Here is an 18,606-nt window from a genome sequence, read left to right as displayed (position 1 = left end):
TCCGGATTAAACAAACTTGTTAGTTATAATATTTAGAAATACTTTTTTTAGTCGCATCAAGGTAGATTCTGATGACATTAGGGCTGTGGTTGAGTCCTGCCCAGTCACAAGTCATCTTTTGGCTTCTTAACATTATATTTTGATTGAAATTAAGCACAGAAGAGGGAAATATGCAAGAACTGCCACGTATTTACCTGTGACCTTATTTCACAAACCTGCGCACCTCCTGTTTAGAATGTAATGGTTCTGTTAAATTGCAGGTTCACAGTTTCAGCAGTGTCAGGGTCCGATTCAGATGGATAAGATGAAATCAGTTTAATTCCTTCAGACAAGCCAGTCTGTATTTAAGAGCTGAGCTTTGACTGGCAGATTGATATTGGTCTAGTAAGCAGCAGTAGAGCTGTCAGCACCTTTAAATAAACAGACCACCAAGTTTCCAGAAATGGACTGACATAGAAAACGGCATCAAGACAAAACTGTGATTTGTCACTTTGCAATCTGTTGTCAGTTTCAGTTGTCAGTTCATGATACTGGCACTTGTAGTGTGTTATTTATATTCACATGTTAGTTATTCACCTTGTTTTCCAATGTAAATGACGACTTTTGGCATTTAAATTGCTAAATTGTGACCACAGAAGCAAACACAATATTTCAATGGCGTTTGAACTGTATGTAGTTGTATATGAAAAGGCTAGAGTGAAGCTTATTTAGAAATACTGGATTTACAATTTAAATGTCCTTTCAGGCCTTCGCTGCACTTGCAACATTGGGCCACCTGGTGGCACTGTGCTCAGGGTAGAAATCACAGTCAAATAAATCCATGCCACATTACTCAGCCACCTCTATGGGCTGTCAGCAGGAAGTTAATGAAAGCCTCATGCCCAGTTGCACAGAGACACTAAAGCCTTTAGACAAGCCATTTACTTTGGTTTTGCTCTAATACACACAGTCTACACTCTTGTCACTAAGCCAAGGAATTTACTACAGTCAGCTCTGTAGCAACATTCCTCAATGTAAGGAGAGCATTTAGAAAAAAAGCAGAAAAGTTAATTATTTTGGCGTTGTCCTTCTAAAGGCAACGAGAACACAATTTCAATACAAAGCTCTCTTCTTGAAGAAGGCAGCTTCGTGGTTTTGAAATCTGGGATCCTTTTTTTTTTTTTTTTAACACACCTTACGAAGTTAACAACACAGAATAGCGCTTTAACACATTCTAACTATTATCAATACAGTGGATTATGGAGAATAACGCTGGTTTTAAATATTCACACATGAGAAACAATGAGATTTCACTCTGAAATCAACCCCCAACTGATCACAGATCACAAAATAGCAAGATCTGTGCCCTAGTCACCCAGGAATTTAGAGTAATTTAAACTGCTTACCTCTTCTACCCCGTAGACAATACCACCGAATGATTGCACGCCATTAAGTGCTGCAATACATCATATTCCCCATTACCTGAACAGAATCGTTTCACACCTAGAAAAGTGGAACTGAGATTGCCACCTCTCCCTAAAGGATAAAATAACTGGTTTAGCAGCAAGTCATTTTCTTACCTCGGTCCCTTGTGGAACGCACTTTCTACAGATTTTACCATCATTTCAAAAGTAAAACTTTTAAAAGAAACTAACTCAAGTAGACCGCTGTTTTGGCTAATGCCCTTGTATTACACAGTGATACTAATATTTCTGCAGTAAAAACAACATTAATTTGCTTACCACCGCTGGTGGGATCTGTTTCAGTGAAACTCAGTCAACTCCAACAGCACCCATCCCTGCAGACGGGAAGGCTGTGCGGACCGTTTCATCAACACTGCGGTGCATCAGGGAGCGCTTTCTTCTTTTCTACTGTCAACTGCGTCACAACACAAGAGTGAAAGTGGGAAAAAAACAAACAAACCAAAAAAACAGAATGGGTTTTGTGCTTTAATGTTATGTTTATTTTAAAACAGTAGTTGCTTCTTCATCCCTACACACTAGCAGTTTAGGAGCAAGCACACATGACCTTAGCGATGCCAAAGAAAGAAAAAAAAGATACAAAATATAAAAAATGAATACGCTGTAAATCGACACTTGATGAGCCTGTGTGCGCCACACAACTCCTGAGGTGTTGACTGAGAGAACGTCTGACAAGCATGGGCAATGGCAGCATGCTTGTGCGGTTCAACCTTTGGGTGAAAACAGACTACATAGACATTTGGAAAAGGCCAGATTCATTTCCATTAATTGCTGCCCTCTTCTGGAGGAGTTTGTATGTAATTTGAAGTGTTTTGTAGTAATCAATGTGCCAGCACAGGGCAAGAAAGGCAGTGGGCACTAACTCTTCCATGCATTTGTTTAGTCCCTGCCCTGTGGACACCCACAGTACGAGGGTTGAAAGAATGGAAACCCAGGCTGAGCATTCATCACAGCTCAGCGTCTCAGGGCTGTGCAGTTTGTTCATCCCCACTCTGTGACGGGTATGTTCTTCCACCCCCCAGGAGGGGGAGGGAGCAAAGAGGCCGGGAGATCTGGGAATGACATGAGATGTGCCGGAAGCTCGGCTCCAAATGAACTCTCCGCTTCTTCCACTTGAAGAACGCTGTCAAGAGAGGGAAGTATCGTTTGTAACTCACAACAGCTCCTGCCCAGGATAAAACATATACCACACCAGGGAAGGCAATTAAGAATACAAATCAGCAGATTGAGGCTTTACATTGCAGTGTGTCATAATCTAGCACAGGCACACTAGCCCTATATAAAAACAAGTTGATATATCTACCCTGTGGCGCTGAGAATGGACACAGCAGTACTGCCCTAATATATTTTTACACAATCAGGTAATTGACGTGCGTGTACCGATGAAGAATGAGGAGGTCTACTGTTGTAAACTCAGATATGCAAACTTCTAAAAGCAATGTAGACAGGAATGGATTAATAAAACAGCAGCTCTCGCACAGTTTGGGAGCAGAAAAGAAAAACAGACACGCTGAGATCTATGGAAAGGCATCCAGTTTAAGTACAGTGAGTTTAGACTAGCACCAGTGATTTATGAAATGCTTTCAATGCAATTTCATCACGCTGTTTGCTTTTATTCAATTTTTTATTAAAAGAATCTAGATAAAAAGCATGACCTCAATAGGTCACTTACTGCTTTGTGTTACTAACCCTGACCTGGAACAAGTAGTTTTGTAATGTGGGCTAACAGCTGGAACCACCAAAGCTATGATCGAATTCAAAGCCAGGGACTGAAGTGAAAGGCTAGCCCATCCCCCGATCCCACTTCATCAGTTTTTTCATAAGATGGCCTTTCATAAGATGCTCTCTCTCTGCTCAGTATTCTTTACCTGCTGCTGTCTGTGGCCTTGCCCCTCTTCTCTCTCCTGGCCAGCCAGTCCTCAATGCTCCTTTCAGTGGATTCCCTGGCCTCACTGGGATCCTCTTTGGCTCTTCGTTCCTCTGTTTAATACAAAGAGACACTCTGTCTTCATTCCAAGGGAATCACTTAGGCTGCACAGGGTTTCCACATGTGTCAGCGGGAGTCTAACTAGGGCAAAGAGCATCATTCAAATGCCAGCTTGAATCATATTTACTGACATCTCTGTAATGTGAACATCAGTAGCAGGCATGCTCCCTGCCTTGTAATACACTGTGCTTTGATACTAAGCGACCTGTTACTAATTGGGCTTGGGTAAGGCTGCAGGATCTAATTGTTTGAAATACATTTAGAATTTTTTTCTTTAAAACATTCACCATAACTGCCATAAAGCAACTTACACTCAAATCAATAATAGTGACACGAAATGAATTTCTGATTGCACTTTCATCTATTCAATCCAGGATCTCTCTCAAACAGAAACTGACAGCAGTTCTGAACTGTGGGGGTGTGCTCATGATGTCATACAGGTTGTTCCCTTAGAGACAGGTATGCAGGTCATCGCTCTCCCCAGTTCTGATGAGATAATTTCCTGCTGAACACTTCCTTGGCACTTTCAACCCCCTTCCTTTTCCAAACTGGGATTCAGCGATTCAGCAAACGGAAGCAGCTACAATTCTGAAAACGGTCTGCTCGATGTCACTCCCCCTCCCCAAAGTCCCGTTCAAACTTGTGAAGGGCGCGCTAGCCACCCCTAGTGTAAGAAAAAGCTCACTTACCTTCAATTTGTTCTTTTAATCTTTCCATGTCTTCCTCTGTCAGGTGAGAGAATCTGCAGTTCATACCGAACACACACTGACCTTAAAATTGACAGAAACAAGAAAACTGACCCAATTATACTTCTATGGCAACACCTTATTGTTTCATTAAGTTATTAACGTCCTTGTGCTGGAATTACATTGTACTGTTTCCTGGCAACAGGGGACAATGACGCATTCTTACCTGTCTGCAGAAACTTCCTGCATGGTTTTTTAGCTTGTTCATCGGCTAAGATCAGAGCTGCGTCTACAATAACATAAATACATACATGTAACATACCACCCAGAGCTCCAATGGTAAAATGTAACAATCTCATTTTAAAGCTAATTTTGTTATCACCAATGTTGCAGTTAAACCACAATGCATGACATTTAATACCCAGTAGAAAATCATATCAAGGAGCTAAAATGACACGTAAGTTTTTGTTTCAACCTGTTCTTAGTCTATATATATATATATATATATATATATATATATATATATATATATATATATATATATATATATATTTATTGTGCTTTAGCAGTATATTATGTGTTATATAATAAAGGTTATATATATATATATATATATATATATATAATATAAATATATATATATATATTATATATATAATATAGTATAACGCCTGTTCAGTCACAACAAACACTAGACGGAACGCCTTGAACAACGTGGTATAAAAAAAAAAAAAAAAAAAAAAAAAAAAAAAAAAAATCCCTTAAAATCTAACATTTCTATTGTATTTGCACTGCAAAGCAACAGAGCTTTTAAACTAAATACGTATGCTCTTGGCTGAAGCAGAAACTTGGGACTGTGTAAGCGTGGGGAGAGTCTACCTCTGAAGAGGTCGAACCAAGCCTTTTTGGCTCTGTGATGCTGGACTCCGTCCAGGTGCTTCTTGCGGTTATGCATGTTGTCCTGGAAGGACCGATCGCAGTAGTCGCACAAGTATCTCTTTCCCATGGCTGCAGCGAGGGTCTGCCGCCGGGGTCGCTGCTTTCCTGGCTGTGTGAGTGAGCGTTTGTGGAAAACAGCACTCGTCAAGACACGCACATCACAAAAGACGTCCCATATATACGTACACGTTTACGTTCAGTTATAATATCTAATTTATCATATGTAGTATCATCATATGTTATATTCAAACCTGTATTGTTGTTTTTTTTAAATCTCTAGACCAAGTTTTGTAATTTATATTACACTATCACAACTTAAATGAAGTACTTACCCACACACTTCAGTTATCCTGCAAACATTCCTTATTTCCTGTGATGGTCTTAATGTTATTATGGGAGTTGTAGTTTATTATTCCGCTCACGCAAGAAAATATCACATCTGCCTCGATACATTAAGACTACAAACCCAGAGTGCCCTGGCAAATACGTCATTTTTTTTTTTTTTTCACCTACCTTTGTTTCCGGTTCTCGTCCTGTGGGCGCTACAGCAACCAACATGGCGTTTGGCAGGCAGCTCTATAATTTGGTCTTCAGGAAAAGCTCGACATTTGCGCTTTCCATCTTGGTGGGAGCCGTTGTGTTTGAGCGCATGTTCGACCAGGGCGGAGACGCGGTTTTTGAACACTTGAACAAAGGGGTGAGTCAGAAGCAGATGTGAAAGGGCTCTGACTTTATCTTTCACCTCGGCCAGTGTACAGTCCAGAGCAGGCCCGACCTTTCCCTGCAGGAAGGACAGTGTGATCTTAACGGGTGGTTGTGTTTTTAAAACAGTGCAACCATTTTCAAATCGCTTATTGTTCAGTTTTTAAAACTGACGCTAGGCGTGATGGCTTCTTCATTTATTCATTCGCTGAATTGCTAACCGGTTAATTTAAAACGCACCGCTTCAAATTATTATCGGCTCGTATCATTAGTCAGATTTGACATTGCCACTGTTGTTTTGGTAGATTATCAGTCTTCAAAAGCAGCTCGCCCCCAATAAAATATAGTGTGATATTTGGAGATACTTGCAGAATTACTCCCCATTCAACTAAATCTGATAAGTTCAACTGATATGCTAACCTTGGCGTGTACAGGTCGTATTTTTCGTATTCGCCTGTATCAGTTATGTTAGTACTTGGTTTACAATCATCACTATACCATCACCAGTGCGTTTTGTTTTTAAATTGTTTTCCTGAAAAGTGTCAACCGAAACATAGGCTGTTTGACAGAGTTGCATTGTGACAGCCAACCCTAGTTGCTTCTCTGTAAGAATTATACTTGACTATGATAGTGGTACGATGAATACAAAAAATAAATGAATTCACTTGTTTAAGTAATCCTTTAGCCAGTACTGTGTGTTCTTATTGTTTATTTTTGACTGTATCTTTTGTTTTTTTAGAAACTTTGGAAGCACATTAAACACAACTATGAGAGTCATGATAAAGAGTAACGCGGCAGTTTGCTGGTGAGATGATTCCATTCCCTGCAGTTTTTGTTGGGGCTGCACTGAGGCACCAGCAGTCGAAGACATCAATGTTTCACTGGATCACGAAGACCCCAGAAATGTTTTGATACTGGTGCTGAGTTTGATTTTCTGGATCTCCTGAATCTTCTCCAGCCATTCTGAACACCGCTGATCAAAGTACTGGCCTTCAGTCTGTTTCATCTGTTATATTCAATCTGTCAGTTTTATTGTAAATCTTGAGTAGTTGCTGTTATTAAATTCATTTAAACCATGTTCTATTAACTTCTGTTACTGTGGCATAGTTTGCTTTTTTGCCATTTAATTCAAGGTCTGATTTAGATATCATGTACACTGCTGCAAACAACTAAGGGATGCTCAAAGATATGAATATTAAGCATTTGTATGCAACTATAAGTAATTAACATTAAAATTAATAAATATAGTTAATGTTCTGTGATTATCACATGCCCTATTAGCAAAACTTTAGACTGATACTGGATATTAAAATATTGCTATCCTCTGATATCTTTGCATTCAAATTACACTAGTCATCTTGGTATTATCTCAGTGTAGGATTTGTAGTGTTTTGTATATAGCAAGGGAATGTAATATATAGTCTGTTGAAAATATTTTGATCTGTCCAACATTAATGACAAAAAACACATTGTACTCATCAATACAAAGTAACTGTTAATTTAGCTAGTGTAGTAAGACTCCCTCTTTTGGTGGAGAACCAGTCATGTTCACTCTGCTGCAGGTTCTGATCTTTTGTTCAACTACTTGTGGATGTAAGTATTGATGGGATTTGTTGCTTAGGACTTGCATGCTGATTAAGGCATCAGCTGAAACAGTTCTCTACTTGGCTTAGCTCCTTAAAAGTGTTATCTCTACTAAAGAGAGAGCTCTGTAATAGAGTGAATTGAGTTAACCAGTCATCATACACAGTGTTGTTCATAGTTAATACTTGCAACAAAAGGCTAAATAAACCTCTTAGTAAACATGAATATTTCTGGTCCAGGGGAATGTGCTTCTGCCTCGTGGGATGGGGTCCACCTGGTTGATGTCTAGGGTTTTGTCCATGTCTTCGAATTGACTGAGGTGGAACTGCAGGGTAAGTTTCTGGGTCATCACCTTGAGTGCAAGGAAAGCTGCAAGCACCTCCGAAAGGAGGAAGAGCAGGTAGATGACGTGGACCGCCCTCTCCAGTGGAAGGATGATGATAGCCTCGTCCGTCAGGAAGAACAGGAGAATGGGGAGCTGTAACAGGAAGGTGAGGAGCCAGAATCCAGCTAGCTCTGGGACCTGAGGAGATGAGATGGGTTGAGGACGGGAATATTATTCTGATCTCAGAACGTATTGGAAGCTAAATACCTTCAACAACCAATAGTGCAATATTCTCTGGAACATGCTGGTGGACACTGTAGGCCATATTTTAAAAAAGTACTGTATGCAGGTGTAACTAAATGGATTCTAATATCTGATGCAATCACAGTTAAGCTGGTTATAGCAAATATTTTATAAATCTGTATATCAAGGGATCTTAAGTAAAGCCACATATTTAAATGTTACCTTTTCTTTCAAGTTCCCTACATAGCCAAGGTAGAGTCTCAAGCCCTCAGTAAGAGTGATGATGACCATCCCAATGACCAGGAGAGATTGGTAGTAGCCTGGTAACAAGCAGTACTGCAAAACAAAGATACCGGTGTGGACATTTCCATCTTGGCTCAGTGTTTGTGACACTACGACTATGTGAGTTATTAAAGCCTTCAACATGCTGTATACATACGAAAGGTACTTAGATCTCTGACACATGGATGACTGTAACCTAAATTATTGCTTATGGGAATGAAGGCATCTTTGCATACCTTTAATTCCAGCATGAGAACTTCAGAAATCCACCAGAAAGGAAAATAGAAGGTATTGAAATAGAGCAGCATCTGCAAGGGGAGGTGGGACATCATTTCATGTGCTGAAAACAAGAGGAGTAAACAGAATAATAACACAAAGAAAACTTTCCTTATTTGAATTATTCAAAAATATTTCTCAGTCTTAGTTACTACTGTAAGTTTTGGAAATTCACCCCAAGTTTGACGGTTTTGCCACTTTCACAAAAGAAAAAGCTGGGATACCAAGGAAAGTCATCCAGGCCTCCTGTCTGGTGTGTGTTCTGGGAAATAGCGCTGCTGTTTAAAAAGCTGATGATTTACCTGCTTTGTTGCCCTGCCCGTCTCCACTGTCCCGGGTCCTGTTGTTAGTGAAGAGGGAACTGCTGTAGTGAGCCAGACCCAGACGGAGGTTCTGAGGGATCGGTGTGTACAGCACAGGCATTGCGGGCTGTCATTGAAGACACCGAATCTGAGAGATCATGCAACCTGCAGCCTCTCTGCTCCTGAGCAACAGGATTAGCCTCGTGAGCCCTGCTGCTAATCTGATTAGTTAAAAGAAGGCAGTCTGACTAGAGATGAGCCATCCTCCAGACTAACAGGGCGTGTTGTAGATGAATAGATAGCTATGGTGAATTGTCTGTATATATCACCGATTCTTCAATGGAACACACCACTAAAGAAACGGTTTAAAATGGGGAAGTGCAACATGATGCTGGCGTGTGCGTCTTTAACAGTTAAAAGAATATGTTGATGGTAGTATGGCAGCGAATACTGACCATGCAGTTGGCATAATGTTTGATGCTGGTATAATATACCCAACTGTCCCAAAATCCCTGGAAGTACCCAAACTCTAATCAGAATTGTGGTAATGATTCATATGCAGGTTACTATGCAATTATTCCTCTGAAAAGCTATGCATTTCCAGTCCTTTGAAATACACGTATAGTTTCAAAAACACTTGCCCCAATTTGGTTTACATCATGAATATTATTATTTGTTTTGCTTCTAACAATGAATGTATTCATTTTTTTTTTCTCACTACGAGAAACTTCTGCTCAGCCTGAGACCAGGCACGGTGCTGCCTTTCGATCCCCAGCCTCATTCTTGCTTCCTGCAGCAATACTCAAGATGAATACTAGGTGCTCTTCATCTCTAGGAGCTTTCAGAGGAAGATGCTGGAACTCCTTGGGGACCTCTTCACTTTTCTGTGACCTTTTGTAGAACCGCAGAGATTCCAGGAGAGCAATGATCTCATCCGCTTTCATATCCTCAACTAGAACAGTCTGGAACAATAAGAGAACTCGTTATCAAGAACTGAGGAGGGTGCATTAATTAAACTGTACTGCTCAAGTAAACTACACAAAGGCACTTTTTACTGATTCAAAAACACAGCTACTGGAGCTTTTACTGTTTCACTGCACCTTAGCTGACTCCGTGTGCTTACCTTCACAACCTCTTCTTTCCCGTTGTAAAAGATGAGCTTAGGCTCCTTTTGGGAATAGGGCCCCAAAAGTGTACTGCGGCATACTGTGCTAAACCCATTGCAATGCACTTTATTATAGAACCTAAAAAAGCTGTGCATACCCAACACACTGTACTGCACTGGAACTTGAATTTACACTTTTAACATCTGCAATGTACGGTAGTTACCTGAAACTAACACCAGGGGGCAGACATATCACTTGGGGATGCAGTCAATACAGACTTTGACCTTACCCAAACTTCAATATAAATTACTGAAAATAAGAATACCAGGTGAACTAGCTTAACTATTTGACTTTCTTCTGCTTAGATAATAACATTTAGATGTGTGTTGATTTAACACAGCTTTCTTAAACCATCAACACCATTCGAATACATTAAATAGTTACTAAAATGAGTCAGCCAGTCTCTTTCTTGAATTTGTAATCTTCCCTTGGTAGAGCTGTATCTCAGCCTCTAGGTGGCAGTGTTATGTTTACAGAGTGGCTGTTGTATAATCTTGTAAAAGCATATCTGCAGACCCTGTTATTGCAGTGTGGGCTGCCAGCACCAGCCCTTTACTTTAGTAACACTCGAGCAGTACAGTCTGGAGATTGACCATGTTGTTACAAGATTGTGTCTCTAAACAACATTCATTTCCTTTTAAAATCGTGAAAGCACCTTTCAGTGCCCCTACCCTCGCCCCTCCCGATGGTTAGCTATGTATCCGTTTTCAAAAGGTCAATCCTCCTGTGTAAACAGATCCAGTTTTTAAGTGGTTGTTTTTTTTTCTTTCTTTCTTTTTAAATCTGGGAAATAAAAATAAAATGCCATAATTACTGTATGTGCTTCACTCCTCGTGCTTTGCGTGACTTTGCTGCAGAGATCAACAATGGATCCCGGAATGCAGCTCTGCCTTTTCAAGTAAGTCCTGATGGTTTCTTTACAAGCCAAGCACAGCTGCCGGGTGGCAGGTGCTCCAGAGCCTCGCTCCTCAGGGTCACAGCCAGTTTGTAATATACTGTGGAACTGTAAAATCCAAAGTGAGCTGCTGTGAAGCCTGCATGTGCTTAGCAAAGATAAAGCCCACTTCACCACTATTCTCCAAGAGCTTCACACATGCAACGTTTCTCAGCTACCCTTATAAAAGCTGCCCATAATAAAAACTATTAATATGTAATAAAGCATGGTGAAAGCATGGTAAAGCATAGTCAAGCATTGTAAAACACAGAGAGGAATGGTAAAGCATATTAATTAAGACAAGAAAAGCCAGGGTAAACTATGGTAAATGCATAGTACAACCATGAGAAAAGCTTGAGAAAACTGCAATAACAGCGTACCAAAATACTATGCTAAACTTTCTGTGTGTATATATATATATATATATATATATATATATATATATATATCTATCTATATACACACAGCTATCACTAAGAGGTGCAGAGAGAGTGGGGGAGAACGAGCCTGTACAAGTGTGTTAGCATGTTTCCAGTCAGACGGCAGAGAACGCAATAACAGTCACATTCCACAGCTGACGTTACAGTGGAAACTTGGAGCCGCGGCGGAGGGCGGTTCATTTGGTCGCAGTAACTAGTCCCCGTGGAGTTAATGTGTAACAGAACTCTCTGTTCCCGTCTTCTCAGAGTGGAAAACAAAAAAAAATAAACCTTTACAGCTCCAGATGCGATCTGAACCTGCTTTCTTCCCATCCTGCTAATGGATATGGGAAAGCGCATTTATTTTCCCAGCGCTGTCCGATGCTATTCCCATGATGTAGATCAGATTCAATCAAACAGGCTTCAGTTGTGTTTCTCTTGTGTTTCTGTGTGCCATGTGTTTTTAAAGGCAACAAACGGCCTTAGCTAAATGACAGACTATATGACAGTTCATATAAGCAGCGTTTAAGCTGTTCCCTCTAATGTCTTAGATGTCAGCCATCAGCACACTTAATGTAAAGTATTATCTAAGTGTGTACAGTAGCTGTAACCTGGGAGCATAACAGCTTGAAAAACCCCTCTGCTCAGTGCCTGTGGAGCTCTTCTGCTTGTTTAACAGCCCCCCTCTGCTTCAAATGATTCCCTGCCTTCACAATAATGAATCTTACCAGCAACGTATTTTAAACATGTTTCCTCGTGTATGCTGGCTGCTTCCTAGTTTCAGGAATCAAGGGAACATATTTACCAGAGCAGTCTTGACTTCCATTTGAGTAAACAGGTGTCCTGACAAGAGATCCTGTGAATATGTGGCTCATGGATCATGTGACCACGCCAGCATGGTTAGGACAGCTGCTAAAATGTCCTTGATGAGTCCGTAGACAGACCACGTCTGTGCAAAACATTATCACAGCGGTACCACTCAATGCAATATTAATGCTTTCCTCCACTTCTTAGCCTGCATGGTGGGGAGTGGGTTGAAAAAGTTTCATGAATAAAATGAAATAAAAAGGTTCCTTGTGAAAGAGGGGCTTAGCCAGGGTAATAAAAAGTGAGCTTTTACAACCTGAAGTCAAAAAATGATTTTACATGAAGTTTCCTTGCCCCTTGCTTGTTTTTGTCCATGTCAGCAGGTAATGTTCTTTACAATTTATTTCCCTTCATTAACATGGACGATCTCTCTTTAAGTGAAGGTGGTTCTTTTGATCTCCAGTGTCTGGAAATAATCCTGTGGGCTAACTGAGACCCCGTAAAACTGTAAAGAATAAGCCTTGCATGCCGGTGTCATGGATATACGTGGGTACCCTTTAAAGAAAGCTGGTGTGGTGGTGGTTTAGCACCTGCAATTCTCATCACATTCACAGTCACAGTTCATTAACTCCTTGTGTGCTGAATGATGAAGTAAACAAAGCCAAACAAGGGCCTACTATCAACCCTGTGAGAAAGTCATCTGATCTGCTGCCTGATTCAAAACTTCTACACAGATACTGTAGATGACCAGGAATGTCATTTGCATAACTAACTCTGGCTGCCCCCCCTCCAGTAATACAGCATGTGTGCAATTAAAATGTTGGTGAACAAGTAAGACAGCACACATTTCATTTTTGTGTTTCCATGGTGAGCCTTAAGGAGGGACCGGCCTTCACAGGCCCAAAACTCAAGGGCAAAAAAACCCAAAGCAAAGAGCACCCTGGGAAATGGAACAGTCCTGGATATTTGGACAAGACCATGGATGCACGGAGAGTTGGCAAACAACTGTTTATGCAGCAAACCAAAAACTATCAATTATATTCTTGTTTGGAATTGTGGCATTTCATTTCCTGTGGGGCACAGAAAAGTGAACAGCACGGCACCATGGAATGATGTGTGTAATCAGTTCTGGCTGCCACACTGGGCTTTGACCACCTCAAAAATACTGCATAGATTTGAAAGGTGCACAATTTGGAAAAAGCCCATTTAATACTTGCGGCTTTCTGTATTTCATTAGAGAACAAGTTTTCAAAAACAAATGCTGCTCTAAATAAACACTTATTATAGATTACTTTGAGATATTGCCCAAAGCTGAAGTCTCAACATATTTTTTGGAAATTATATATTTTCTTATTCTGAAGACTTAAAAGTGTCTTTATCCCTTTTCATTGGCAGTGTCAGTATGTTTTTTTGTTTTTTTTTGCCATCTGCTGTATGTTTCATATAGTTTGCCACATCTATAATAAACCTAAATATTTGGCAGGCTGCATGAAAACTGAACAATGTTGAATTACACAAGCTTACAGCCCCCCTCGAGAAACCATCAACAGAAACCACCAACCACTCGAAGGAAGGGTGTATTCATTTTAAAATACGCACAGTTTTTGCTGATGTGGCAGTTTCCATACAAACCCACGTAAAAGCTATGTTTTTGCAAAAAGCAGAGGGTCTTGGATTAATTGCATGAATGATCCAATTTTACCTTTACCTGGTGCTTTACCGTCAGTGCTGTCATGTTCCACTCACAGTAACACATCCATCCCCTGTAAAGCTCACGTTCACTCTGCATCTGGAACTCATTTGGTTGATACAGGTTTGCCCTCACAAGTAAAAGTAACATGAAGGTCACAGAAAACTTGTTCGAATTGCAACATTTCAAGGACTGTTTTAAAGATTTTTTTTTTTTAAAGGGCCGTTTTTCAAGTTTTCTCTTAGGTTACACGATACTTAAAAAAAAAAAAGAAAATTCTCTCAAAAGTAGTTTAATAAAGGATTTAGAAACTTCAACCTGTCTTAATTTGTTATAATTCGCTTTAACAAAATGAAACATTTTAAAAACTATACATTTTGAATACTAAAAACAAAACAATAACAGTAAAATAGTTGACTGTGACAGTCCATGGGTTAACGTATGAGAGTAATTATCTCTGAAAGTGAAGACTTTGCCCAGAGTTGAGCAGGAAGGCTTTCTTTTCTTGGCCTGGTTTAATAAGCAGCGCCCGTCCGTAATACTGGTTTGGAAATCAGTGGAGAAAGCGATGAAGTCAGTAAGTGCAGCTTCCTGTGAAATGAGAACATACCACTCTGTAACGGGGGCACGAGAAGCGCTGTGGTTAAAGCTCTGGATTGCAATGTGGCTTAGAGACGCCTCCAAAAACAACATGGGGCGCACACCCACACCCATACCCACACCCACACACACCCACACCCACACCCACACACACCCACACCCACACCCGCACCCACACAAACACACATATACACACACACACACACCCACGCGCACGCACACACACACACACACACACGAACACACGCACACGCACACACACGAACACACACTCACACACACACATAAACACACACACACACACACACACACATACACACAAGCACCAAACACACACATATACAATGTCTTACATTTCAATGCAACTGCTGAGGTGGAAAACTGCCAGTCTCTCTCCATTGTGAGAACCAACGCCAAAACTGAAGCACAGAATTTACTGTAAGAACATTTACTAACAAGTGAAGGCCCGTCAATGCTAGTCCAGTTCCTAGTAACTGACTGATCTCAAAACTTTGTCAAGTCTTAAAGGAGCCTAATGATTGATTGTCATGAACATGGCTTGGGGACCCACCCATAAACTCGCCACTCACAGTGTAAAGAAGTGCCTCATAACAGTGACAGGGTTTGTGAAACAGAGGGAGCTGGCTCTTGACCACAGCAGCAGATTTTTTTTACTACTCCCAGAGCTATTTTTACTATTCCCACTTCCTCTTTTTCATTTTTCCAGTACACATCAACTAATTTATTGCTCCATATATATATATGGTACTGTACATAGTTATCTATTACATGTGTTCAGATTTCAACTTGAATTGAACAAATAGTGTATCTGCATAGTATTGTGTTCTCTCATGAGAGATTCGTGTGCATGTTTGTGTGCTAGTATCGTTAGAAATCCAAACTAATTACCTAGCGTAAGGCCACAGTCAGGCCAACTCGTGCTTAAAGCAAAACAAGAGAAAAAAAGGCTGTTTTCTCAGACTCGATGGGTAAATGAGTCTGTCTTTAAAACTTCTAGCAGTCAGCTAGTCTGGAAACCAGACTGAGTGCGTTGCTCTAGTTTGGCTACAAAGGATCACTTTCAAAGTACTGTAAGTGGGCAGTTGCTGTACTTTGTGGGACTCCACGCATTGACAGAAGTCAGACGTTTTTGACCTCAACTAATAAAAACAGATGATTTTATTGCACGGTCTGGTTCACAGTTAGTGTTGGAGCTGAATAGGACTGTGTGTTATGGGGGCGGCTCAGTGCTGGGAAACACAATGTAAGCCTTGAAAACAGCAGGAGGAATTCCAAGCTGGTCGGCACCAGGAAATCTCAAAATCACACACAGGCCAACGAAGCACACCTGTAATGCTCTGCCCCAAGTGGGAAAAAGGTCTCCCGGAATCCTAATTGATTGGGAAATAACGTGTGAGATGAGTAAGATCAGGATTTTTAAAAGGGATTGAGAAGTGCTTTAAAATGATCCTTCTGGAAGATTGATGGAACTGATCAAGCCCTACTAATGAATCTCTTCGCTATATGGAAATCCATTAAACAACATTAAACTTATAAAGTATATATCTCTATCATATGAACTCAAGTGAAAATGAGTCCTTTCATAGCTGTATCTAAGTGTTGCTTTATATGCAGTTGAAATCTGTATATCGATAGATGCGGAGAACATAGATGACAGTTGAACAGACACATTCACTATATTAGGATGTATAATATTTCGGCTTCTGTCTTTCTACAGAACAATGCAGTAGTTGTCTGCAGATGTGTTCGAACAATATATTAAGAAAAAGGACACTGTGCCAGAACTCACTTCTGTTGGTCTGAAATAATGTTGTTTATAACTTATCACGGAATACATTTGCAAAAGTGCTATAGCATGCTGTCTAGGCTTTGATTTTTTTCCCCCTAATAATAATAATTATTATTTATTTCTTAGCAGATGCCCTTATCTAGAGCGATTTACCATTGTTACAAAATATCACAGTACAAAGTATCCTTTATAATAGTTTGTGTTCTCTCCAATTGTCCACTGACAACCAATTACCACTCCCCGAGAGCTAATTTAAAGCAGCATTGCATGTCTGCTCTAATAGCTTCAATCTGTATCTTCAGTCTGTCCCGCAAAAGAGTCGCTGCCATTCAAGTCTCTGCTGTCTTGTGTCATGCTGTTTGGAACTGGCTGCAGCAATAGTTATGTACATTTCCCAGCAAAAGTTGGTGACACGTCTGCAGTGAAAAACAATTAAATGTGTACTCCCACCAAATTAGCAAATGTTATTACCATAGTCTTCCATATTGAAGTGTTAAGCAAGCTGCTGGATCCCTATGCTTACACACAGCAGAGAAACACAGCCCTAAAGATAATGGAAGAAGGTTGCATTTTTAAATTCGTAGCTATGTGTAAAGTCAGCAATGCAATTCAGATGATGCTGCAATTCAGTTACAGCACTCGCCCCCTTAAGAGACCAGACCGTGCTATTTGTGTTCCGCCTTAATAACATGAATACAAGTGCTGGTGGAATGGCATTATGGGGTTAATGGGAGCGGCTCTGGCCATACTGTCTTATCGCCTGTTCCGTGTTACAAAGGGCTGCCTTATAATAAGGCACCACCGTATAATGTGAAAAAAACTGTTTGAGATTCATGTTGGAGAGATTTTTTTTAACTTTCCTTTGCCTTGCATAGCTATTGTGTTTGGGTTACGATTCCTTGTCAGACTCTAAATCCATAGTAGCTCTTTGTTGTGCTATACGCAATTTTCAAAGGAAATGTGTTCACCCTTTTTCTCAGGCGATCAAACAGACAATGCATGGTAGATGTTAACTGGGATTAAAAAACAGAAATATGCTGTGGTTTTAGTTAAAATTACAAAGAATGGAACTGCTTTTCCTGGAGCCAAATTATGTTTTCAAACTCCCAAGTCCAAACTTTTAGGAAAGAATGAGTGTTACAGCTAATTTAATCAGTCCCATCTCTCAACTTTGGGTATTTCTCTTTGTTTATTTACGTGACATGGGCCAACAATGACTGGTGAGCTAAAAATATGAATTTTAGTTCAGGAATCAATCATTGTGTGTGGAAACAATGTTTTATTGTAAATAATTCTTGGGAAAAAGGCCTATTGCTGCATTTGGTGGTCATAAAACTTTTATGACCCTGATGTAGAACTAACAGATACAAACCAACTCAGTTCCATTGACAACCAATCAGATTCTATAGGGTGTGATGAACTACTCCTGCTTTCCCTTAGTATGGTTTGCATTGACTCCATGTGGTCATGCCCATGTTGCAAATGCTAAAAAAAAAAAAAAAAAAAAAACACTGAATGTGATTTTTACCTTAACACAAGCGCCCCCTGGTGGCTGGTAGTTATAACTGCAGCTAGGATCCTACAGTTACAGTCCAATCTGAATGTCCACTTTAATTCTCTCTGGTTTTCCAGTAAAATGTAACAGAGTAATGAAACAAGAAAGAGAGAACGTCAGCTTTCCAGGCATCTTCTTGATCTTTGAAAAGGGAGTCACAACTGCAAGCTAGGGTTTGACCCAGTTACCTGAGGGCTGATCCTCTTCTTGGCTGGAACCAAACTGAACATTTGCGCTTATCTGGGTCTCCCACCCTCAGCAATTACAACACTGTGTCAGGGCTGTGCAGAATGCAAAGCCCACAGTCTGCTACCAAAGTGTGAAAACTGAAACCTTGAACCACAGAATTTCCTCTGCAGAGTGATCCTGACCTGTTTTCTATTAAATAGAGATCCTCCTTAATAAACCCTAACCCTGAATAGTGCTGGCAAGAGAGAAATGGAAATTGCAATTCATTAGCGCTTTTTTTTTTAAACTGTTTATGTCAGAGAAGAGCTAGTGATGGGTTGGGTGGCAAAGTATTCATCTATTTTTTAGCTTCCTGTTTACTCTGTTTTAATTAAAATACAGACTTTGTTTAGTGTCCAGTTTGTTTACTTTCTCCCAATCTAGCAATATATAGTGATAATGCAACAATACAGCGAGGTGGATACAAGCTGTGCTGACTGAATAATTTATAAATCTCATGTGTCAAGTATGTTGACTTGGTTTGTTTGTACTCTAGTACTTTATCTTTTATTGCAATGTTTTTACTCCAGAATATTTTATAATATCCCATTCAATCAGATCTCTTAGATCAGTCTAGGTGATTGTGCTAACGTAAAGTAGACAGGAAAGAG

The 18,606-nt window shown here is 40.2% G+C and overlaps 3 protein-coding genes across 4 annotated transcripts; 1 reads left to right on the top strand and 2 right to left on the bottom strand.

Annotated features, from left to right (window-relative positions):
• Nucleotides 1–1,919: 1,919 nt before the first annotated feature.
• On the bottom strand, nucleotides 1,920–5,445 carry zmat5 (zinc finger, matrin-type 5). The gene is made up of 6 exons (XM_041227119.1): nucleotides 5,405–5,445; nucleotides 5,013–5,181; nucleotides 4,360–4,422; nucleotides 4,137–4,217; nucleotides 3,329–3,440; nucleotides 1,920–2,583 (listed from the first exon to the last, which is right to left on the bottom strand). Exons 2-6 carry the CDS (start codon nucleotides 5,137–5,139, stop codon nucleotides 2,442–2,444), a joined length of 525 nt encoding a protein of 174 aa, XP_041083053.1. The 5' UTR covers nucleotides 5,140–5,181; nucleotides 5,405–5,445; the 3' UTR covers nucleotides 1,920–2,441.
• Nucleotides 5,446–5,590: 145 nt separating this feature from the next.
• On the top strand, nucleotides 5,591–6,850 carry LOC121299438 (cytochrome b-c1 complex subunit 9-like). The gene is made up of 2 exons (XM_041227124.1): nucleotides 5,591–5,769; nucleotides 6,514–6,850. Exons 1-2 carry the CDS (start codon nucleotides 5,629–5,631, stop codon nucleotides 6,562–6,564), a joined length of 192 nt encoding a protein of 63 aa, XP_041083058.1. The 5' UTR covers nucleotides 5,591–5,628; the 3' UTR covers nucleotides 6,565–6,850.
• On the bottom strand, nucleotides 6,784–11,105 carry LOC121299437 (transmembrane protein 17A-like). Of its 2 annotated transcripts, XM_041227123.1 has the most exons (5): nucleotides 10,767–11,105; nucleotides 8,787–9,748; nucleotides 8,445–8,548; nucleotides 8,149–8,262; nucleotides 6,784–7,881 (listed from the first exon to the last, which is right to left on the bottom strand). In XM_041227123.1, the coding sequence occupies exons 2-5, from the start codon at nucleotides 8,905–8,907 to the stop codon at nucleotides 7,570–7,572; spliced, it is 651 nt and encodes a 216-aa protein (XP_041083057.1). In that variant the 5' UTR covers nucleotides 8,908–9,748; nucleotides 10,767–11,105; the 3' UTR covers nucleotides 6,784–7,569. The 2 variants fall into 2 exon arrangements, with proteins under 2 accessions (XP_041083057.1, XP_041083056.1); XM_041227122.1 differs by lacking the exon at nucleotides 10,767–11,105 and having other exon boundaries at nucleotides 8,787–10,745.
• Nucleotides 11,106–18,606: the final 7,501 nt, after the last annotated feature.

Source organism: Polyodon spathula, chromosome 25, assembly GCF_017654505.1.
Source record: "Polyodon spathula isolate WHYD16114869_AA chromosome 25, ASM1765450v1, whole genome shotgun sequence".
In the NCBI taxonomy this organism is placed as follows: Eukaryota; Metazoa; Chordata; class Actinopteri; order Acipenseriformes; family Polyodontidae; genus Polyodon; species Polyodon spathula.
Note: the sequence above shows the minus strand (reverse complement) of the source record. Positions and strands in the feature narration are given on the sequence as shown.

Coding starts and splice junctions, on each gene's coding strand:
- zmat5 (XM_041227119.1), bottom strand. CDS start 5,139: ATGGGAAAGAGATACTTGTGCGACTACTGCGATCGGTCCTTCCAGGAC. Junction 4,423..5,012: donor TTGGTTCGACCTCTTCAGAG/GTAGACTCTCCC, acceptor ATGTTATTGTAG/ACGCAGCTCTGATCTTAGCC. Junction 3,441..4,136: donor ATTAAAAGAACAAATTGAAG/GTAAGTGAGCTT, acceptor TGTATTAAACAG/AGGAACGAAGAGCCAAAGAG.
- LOC121299437 (XM_041227123.1), bottom strand. CDS start 8,907: ATGCCTGTGCTGTACACACCGATCCCTCAGAACCTCCGTCTGGGTCTG. Junction 8,263..8,444: donor TTCTCATGCTGGAATTAAAG/GTATGCAAAGAT, acceptor TTTGTTTTGCAG/TACTGCTTGTTACCAGGCTA. Junction 7,882..8,148: donor TAGGGAACTTGAAAGAAAAG/GTAACATTTAAA, acceptor TCATCTCCTCAG/GTCCCAGAGCTAGCTGGATT.
- LOC121299438 (XM_041227124.1), top strand. CDS start 5,629: ATGGCGTTTGGCAGGCAGCTCTATAATTTGGTCTTCAGGAAAAGCTCG. Junction 5,770..6,513: donor TTGAACACTTGAACAAAGGG/GTGAGTCAGAAG, acceptor TTGTTTTTTTAG/AAACTTTGGAAGCACATTAA.